We start from the raw sequence: 7960 nt of genomic DNA on the forward strand, positions 1-7960 counted from the left end.
CGCTGCGGAGCGGTCATGGAGTGCTACGACAAAGCGGCCTTGAACGCCGTCCCAGTGTCCGACTTCAGGCAGTAAGTCTCGGGGAGGGGAAGGGCCTGGCGGGCCAGGCATCCCTGCGGGGTGGCGGAGCCTGGCGGCGGGCCGCAACCTGTGCGGAGGAAGCGCTGTCTGCTAGGCCGCGGCGGGGCTGTCTGCTGCGCCGCGGCGGGCGGGGATGGCTCCCGGTACCGCCAGCCTGAGGTGGCGGCGGTGGAGGAGCGCAGCCCCTGGGGGATCCGGGGGTGAATGTTTCCGTCTCACGCTGTTGGCAAGACGGGCAGCGGGAGCTCGGGCCAGGAGGACAAGGGTGGGGGAGAAGGCCCCGGGTTTCTCTCGGCCGTGCTGCGTAACGCCGGGCAACCCCAGAATCCGAGCGTGGAGGCTGGTTTGCAGCTAAAAGCTCCGCGTTAGGACTGAGGTTATATATGAATATCTGGTTTTGCTGCGCAAGGAAGTGATGAAAGTATATTGGTGTAAGAAGTATCTGTCAACAGTGGAGTTTTTTAACTTTCGTAGTAAGCTAGAGGTCGTTTTATGAGTAGATGTTAAATAGAGAACAGTTTCTAGTTTCCATAGGTAAGGTTTGTAGTGGATTATGCTTTCCATCTCGACAGACTGAGACAAACTCTAGTAAAGGAAAAGATTCCGAATGTCGGAATATTTTTTTAACCTTCTTAATATGCCACCTAAATGTACGGCACTACATGATCAGCAGGAAAGTCGGCTCTAGCATAAAAGGTGTGTGTGGCTGCACATCGCTTTCTGTTGCTGACTGTCAGAGGATGGGGTTTTTTTTCCCCCATTTACACGTATTTTTCCAAAGAAATGTCAAGGATAAAATGTGACTTCAAGCAATGTAAATATGTCTTATTAAAACTTTTTGAAACTATACATAAAAAATAGCTGTGGAGGTGCCTGGGAGTTTTAAGAATTGTGTGTCCTTGACTCGAATTGCTTTTTATGTGTATTTGTTTTTCAAAGCCTTAAGGACACATGCCATTGAACCTGGTAGCCTTTGAAAGTCAGAAGGGTATTGCTTGGCTGCATGCGTACTTCAGCATAAAATAACATAGTCAGCCAAGCAGAGTGAGTGAAAACTAGTGGAAGCAGCACACATGAAACAAGCTGTATGTGTTGTTTTGTATATACAAAGCCTGTTCTAGCAGGTCAAGTTCAGGGAGACCTTGCCAAGTATGTTACCCTTCGTTGTGATTCTCTTGCTCAAGGTCTTCTAGGTTTAGGTCTGTGAAGGCAAATGTTTTGGTGTATTCGTTCAGTGGTCTGATTACTGATACAGTTATTTCAACTTTTTTAGTGGAAACTGAGAAGTTATTTTAAAAACAGGAACAATACTTAATAAAAAGGAACTTCACTTCCAACAGTAAGCTGTTAAAGTCATGCTGCATACTTCGTCCTGTATCCTGGCCTGTAGGATTTGTCATTTTCCTAGACTTGTAATTCTTTTTTCCGAAAAAAAGAGGGAACATAGCAAGTTTTAGTGCAGAATACTGTCATGTGACAAGTGCACGTGTACCTAATATTAGATATTTAATAATTATGTAATAAGAGACTGATACAAATATTCATGTAAACCACCCCCATGTTGTTAATGCTTGCAAACCAGTAACAGGGAAAAATCTAAATACAGTTTTTGATCTTGTTAGTGAGCTTTGACTGGCATGCTCCAAGTCTTTAGCACATCCAAATGACATGTGTACCCAGTTCTTGAAAAGTAATTGGCTTCTGTTTGGGACAAGTTCTTGTCCTGTTTCAGGTGTATATATTGCGACTTTCTTCTGTGTGTAACTTTTCTTATTTATTTCAGAAATGAGGGTTCACTAACATCAACTTTAAGAACACTTCTATTCTTCACAGCTCTAATGATCACATTACCAGTTGGGCTATATTTTTCATCAAAGGCTTATATATTTGAAGGTAATTCTGTTCCTGCCAACTAGCATTACTATTACAAAAAAGAGGGAAAGGAAAATTCTGTAATACCGTCTTTGTTCTCCTTCCTATTTTGAATATTTGTTTCTTTATGCAGGCTAAAGGCCTTCTAATGTCTAATTACAACAGAAAATAATATAAGTGGTTGATGCATCCTTCCCTGCATTGTGATCTGCAGTCTCATATTTGCTGTTTGCTATACTGTGCTCTGTACCATACACAGGTGCATCGTTCCCCTTACCTAAAGGGTATTTAACACCACCTTGCACCCTTTTATCAAAATCATCAAGGGTCTGTTTTCTGCAGGTGTTGAAAACTAACCGTGTATATTCCAGACAGAATAGTGGTTTTTACTGGGTTTATTGTTTGCTTTTTACATACGTACCTGCATTTGTACGTGTAAACCAGTTAAGTCACATACCCAGTTTTAGATAATGAATGTGGTTGCTTGTAGAGCTTTCTTCTATTTTTTTTTAAAGGAAATTTTAGCTCTTTGTTTAGATCAGTTCTGTTACGTTCTAGCCTTGATTCTGCAAGGCTTTAATAACTTCCTAATGCTGCAGGAGAAGAGCTTTCAAAAGCGGAGAGGAGAGAGGGAGAGAGAAAGCAGCCACTTTTAAGAGCAGTTTGTGAATATATAACTGGGTTATTATATATGATGATTCTTCTCAGGTGTGTACTGCTCTATGTAGGACTGAAGCTGAAAGCTTGTTAAGTAACTTTCAAGATCCTTTTTAGTTCTCTCAGGTTTTTTTTCCTTTACCTTAAGTATAGCAAGCTGAGCCTGAACTTTGCTGTGTCAGTTAATGGCAAAATCTGTCAGCTCTGATAGGATTGTGTTTTTAGTGTGATAGGATGTTTGGTTGGAAGTTGATTTTTTTATTTTTTCTTTTTTTTAATTAATGAGGACAAATTATATTTTGGTATTTGGTCTTCTGATATTTGAAGGCTTATTTCATGTGAGATGCATTAATTTATCTTAACTGGTGAGGAATTACTGGTTTAGGGTCTAAATACAGAAGGCAGAAGTCCTCCAAATTTAATTGTTTTACCGTTTTATCCTGTTAAATATAAATTACATTATTATCCTCCTTCCCCTTCTGCTGCCTCTCCCCCACCCCACCTCCCCACATTTTTCTGCTGCACAAAGACTGGCACTTAAGAAAAAAGGTGGTTGAGGTTTATTTGGTGCTGGAAGACAGTAACAGAAAAAGTGAATGTTACAGAACTTTAGGCTGTTGACTTCAAAAGCAGGGTATTTTATCTCAAGTGTTGAATAATTGCAGTGTTGCTTTATTCCAGAAATAGTTTCAATAGTGTGTAGTTATCATGGTGAATTCTTTCCTGTGAATCTTTGAGCTCAGCCTTTTGATACAGGAGTAAATGCAACTTTGCTCTTTAGAAAGAATTGTGATTTGCCATTTCAGCATTCCTAATAACTGATATTCTTTCTTTATTTTCTCAGGTACCTTAGGAATGTCCGACAGAGACAGCTATTTTTATGCTGCCATAGTTGCTGTAGTTACTGTTCATGTGGTACTTGCTCTCTTTGTATACGTAGCGTGGAATGAAGGTTCTCGACAGTGGCGGGAAGGCAAACAGGACTAGGATGAAGATCATCGTCATCTGATGCCTACAGACTGTAAATGGAATTTTTGTGAGCCGAAGGAAAAGCATTCTTCAAAATGTATAATACACATGTACAAAGATGAGGCTAATGCCTCAGCTCTGGTTACAATAAGACTTGTGCTCGTCGTGAATGTGTGCCAGTGTTTTCTCTAATGTTGATGGAAGTAGTTTTTTAGCCAGCGTCTACTGGGTCGAGCTGAGGAGGTCTTCACCTGGAATTAGAATGAAATAATTATTTATTTTTTTAAAAATCCTGTAGCTATTTTTGCCATTCCTAGTATTTTTCTGGCTTGCTCTGAAAAATCATACTGGCATGAAGCAAGCATTAAATTTTCAAGTAATCAAATTGCTAGTTAAAAAAATCTACTTGTTATCTACCTACAGTGAAAAAGATGGGATTTCACTTTGCTGTGGATGGTTTCCTGATTTGTGGGTGTTGTGGTTTAACCCCAGGCAGCAACTAAGCCCTGCCTCACTGCTCACTTGCTCCTCCCAGCAGGATAGGGGAGAGAATCAGAAGAGTAGAAGTGAGAAAACTCGTGTGTTCAGGTAAAGACAGTTTAATAGGTAAAGCAGAAGCCATGCATGCAAGCAAAGCAAAGCATGGCTTTCATTCACTACTTCCCACGTGCAGGCACATGCTCACCATCTCCAGGAAAGCAGGGCTGCATTACACTTAATGGGTACTTGGGAGGATGGATGCTGTCACTTCAAATGCCCTCCCCCTTCCTTTTTCTTCCCCCAACTTGCTGTGCTGAGCATGATGTCATATGGTAGGGGACATCCCTTTGGTCAGTTGGGGTCAGCTGTCCCTGCTGTGTCCTCTCCCAGTTTCCTGTGCACCCCCAGCCTACTCACTGGTGGGGTGGGGTGAAGAACAGAAAGGGCCTTGACTTTGTCAGCACTGCTCAGCAGTAACACAAACATCTCTGTGGTATCAACACTGTTTTCAGCACAGATCCAGAACAGAGCCCCATATTAGCTACTGTGAAGAAAATTAACTCTATCCTGGTCAAAACTAGTGCAGAGAGACACATAAATAATACACTTCTGAGCTTAGCAGTAACTGCAAAAATAGAACTGATTAGAAACTCAGGTGATGTCTTTCTAATGTGAAATACAAAGCGAGTTTGTTTGTTTTCAAATGTAGTTTTTTATTACAGTGTAAAATTCAGTCTTTAATTTCCTTGTGGGAGGATTGTATTACTGCATTGCTCATACTTCCACTTTTGTACAGTTAGTCTTGATGCAAAGGAAATGACACAGCATATTTTTATATGTCTTTATGTATCTCCTTGATAATTGCTAAAGGATGTCGTTGGATTTCCTGTGGTAAAGTAATATCAGTAATGGCATAAGACACTCTAATGGCTAGTAGAGGAATTAGCAAGAGAAAACAAGCTGTAGCCATCTGCAGATCTTGCAGAACACAAGAGTGATCACATGGAAAATACGCTTTGCTTCATAAATATTGTACACTGTGAAATGATACAATATGTTGTTTTCTGTTTTCCTTAGTTGTGTGTAGAAACTTCTTGTTGTCAAACCATAGCGAGATTTTTGTGTTGTGGGATAACCTGAATTTCATTTCACTGTTATGTTGTGGTTAGCAAGCTTTTTGGTCTGTAGATAAAACATTTCCCCTAAGGTTCCAGCAACGCATAGAACTTTCCTACTGCTGACAGTTGCTCTTAAGCTGTTTTGCTTGTGGTCGTTCTATTAATTAATTAATTCGAGTTGTCTAGTTTCTTGTGTTAGCTGAGCATTGTTTAGAAGTGTTTGGTTTAATATAGGGCTCGGAATGGTTTTGGTGCTATATTTGTCCATGATAAAACCTACCCATAAATGAGACAGACGTCAGTTACCCATGCCCAGTGGCTTGAGGCATGTGTTTCCTGATCTCGGTCCTCTCATCTCCACCCCTTGTCCTAGGTGTGGGCAAGCATATGTCACACTAAAGCAAATCCATTTTTATGTTTTGTTTCTGAAACTGTAACTCTTCTCATCCAGAAGCCTGTTGTCACGTTGCTGCCAGCAAGCTGGAGAACGGTCTCATAGTACTTGAAATACGAATATAGTTTGTACGTTGGCGCATTGGCTTCCCGTTCTCCAGTGTATGAACTGTGCATTGTAGAACAAGTGCTACCTTTTAATAAAGAACTGCCCCACAGTACAAGATGTGGTAAACAAGCACTTGTGCTCAACAGTTTTTGAATAATCTCTTTAATGGTTCTCATGTATAACACAGCTTACAGTTTGGGTTTTGTTTTTTACTCTGTTTATAGTGGAGAACGTAGCTGTAGTGCTTTACTAGCTGGGTCTTGTGCTGTGTCTGTTTTATGTTTCACATACTAGAATCCCTAGACACTAAGCTAATTTCCTAGGAATAACAGAAAAATAATTGCATGTTATAATTGTTTAGTTACAAAACCTGAAAACTTTGCTGTAAGTATAGGCACTGTAATGTCTCAGTAATTGGGAGTGATGAGCTGAGCATTAATCCATCCATTGGAAGATCTTTGAAGATAATGCTTTGATCCACAGTGTCCCCCTTGAGAAAAGAGGGAACGCATGAGTCTCAGCATGGTAGCAGCCATATAGAGAGTTTTATGTCGCCTGTGCTTGAGAGTTGAAACAGGCACTCAGGTAGATGGTGCCATGAACACAGTCAGGTGGTGGAGTTACAGCATGACCAGGGAGCTCAGGGAAAAGAAACTGCAGCCATACAGTGTAGAGTGTACAGGGACTAGATAGCCTACGGAGGCTCCTGTGGTGCCTCACCAGTACTGAGATGTATTCAGGAGTTTTGTTCTGGCCTCTTTAGGTTGAGGATTTACTTTCACATACCTGATTTTCCTGTTACAGATAATTCTTAGGTCAATTTTTAAATTGTTTAATAGCCATTCCAACTTTTTTAGAGTATAAGTAATACTGTACTGTACTGGATTTGCATGGGAAGGTTTTGGTAGTGAGAGGGTTACGGGGTGGCCAGAAGCTTCCCCTGTGTTCAACAGAGCCAGTGCCAGGTGGCTCCTGGATGGACCTGCTGCTGGCCCAGGTTGAGCCCATCAGCGAAGGTGGTGGCATCTCTGGGATGATGTATTTAAGAAAGGGGAAAAAATTGCACAACAGCTGGAAAGAGGAGTGAGAAGATGCAAGAGAAACAACTCTGCAGACACTAAGGTCTGAAGGAGGGAGAGGAGGTGTACCAGGTGCCAGAGCAGAGATTCCCTTGCATCCTATGATGAAGACCATGATGAGGCAGCTGTCCCCCTGCAGCCCATGGAGGTTAGTGGTGGAGCAGAGCTGCACCTGCAGCCTGTGAAGGTTAGTGGTGGAGCAGTCTGTTCCTGAAGGACTGTACCCCACAGAAAGGACCCACGCTGGAGCAGTTGGTGAAGAACTGCAGCCTGCGGGAAGGACTTGGAGGTTGAGGACTGCCTCTGTGGGAGGGACCCCATGCTGGAGCAGGGGAAGGGTGTGAGGAAGAAGCACTGGCAGAGATGATGTGTGATGGTCTGACCACAATCCCCATCCCCCTGTGCTGCAGGGGGGAGGAGGCAGAGAAAATCAGGGGTGAAAAGGACCCATGTTGGAGCAGTTGGTGAAGAACTGCAGCCTGGGGGAAGGACTTGGAGAAGGTCGAGGACTGCCTCTGTGGAAGGGACCCCATGCTGGAGCAGGGGAAGAGTGTGAGGAAGAGCACTGCCAGAGATGATGTGTGATGATCTGACCACAATCCCCATCCCCCTGTGCTGCAGGGGGGAGGAGGCAGAGAAAATCAGGGGTGAAGTTGAAGAAGGGAGGGGTGTCGGAAAGTTGTGTTAAGATTTGGTTTTATTTCTCATTGCCAATCAAATCAAGAGTAGGGTAATAAATTAATTTCCCCAAGTCATGTCTGTTTTGCCTGTGGCAGAACTTGGTGAGTGGAGAGTCGTGGAGAGATCAATATTCTTGTTACTTTGGTTTTTATTTTCTAGAGAATGATGATGTAAGGTTTTTTATGATGCAGTACTTTAGTACTGTAAGTGTGTTCAGTGGATTTGAGGCAACTGTAGTTAAAAAGACAAAATTGGAAAAACTTGATCTGCGTAAGCCATTCAGTACTTAAAAATTTCAGTGCTCTATCGTGTGTTTGTATAGGATGACGATTAGGATGACCAGGGAGAAGAGCTTGGAAAGTTGAGTGGTGACTCTTCAGCTGAATGCCTGGGGCTGACTTCTCTTGGTGCTGGTTTGCTGTCACATTCTACAGCCCTCCTTGTCCTAGTGGCCTTGAATGGCGTGGTCTTGCCGAAATATTTCCCCAGGGGTGCCCACTGTTTCTAGGAGTGACCAGGTG

At 42.6% G+C, this 7960-nt stretch overlaps 1 protein-coding gene across 1 annotated transcript; it reads left to right on the top strand.

Moving 5' to 3' along the window:
• Window positions 1-15: 15 nt before the first annotated feature.
• On the top strand, window positions 16-4071 carry VMA21 (VMA21 vacuolar H+-ATPase homolog (S. cerevisiae)). Its single transcript, XM_010185237.1, has 3 exons — window positions 16-68; window positions 1865-1974; window positions 3455-4071. The coding sequence occupies exons 1-3, from the start codon at window positions 16-18 to the stop codon at window positions 3595-3597; spliced, it is 306 nt and encodes a 101-aa protein (XP_010183539.1). The 3' UTR covers window positions 3598-4071.
• The last annotated feature ends 3889 nt before the right edge of the window (window positions 4072-7960 follow it).

This window comes from Mesitornis unicolor, unplaced genomic scaffold, assembly GCF_000695765.1.
Source record: "Mesitornis unicolor isolate BGI_N332 unplaced genomic scaffold, ASM69576v1 scaffold11380, whole genome shotgun sequence".
Taxonomy (NCBI): domain Eukaryota; kingdom Metazoa; phylum Chordata; class Aves; order Mesitornithiformes; family Mesitornithidae; genus Mesitornis; species Mesitornis unicolor.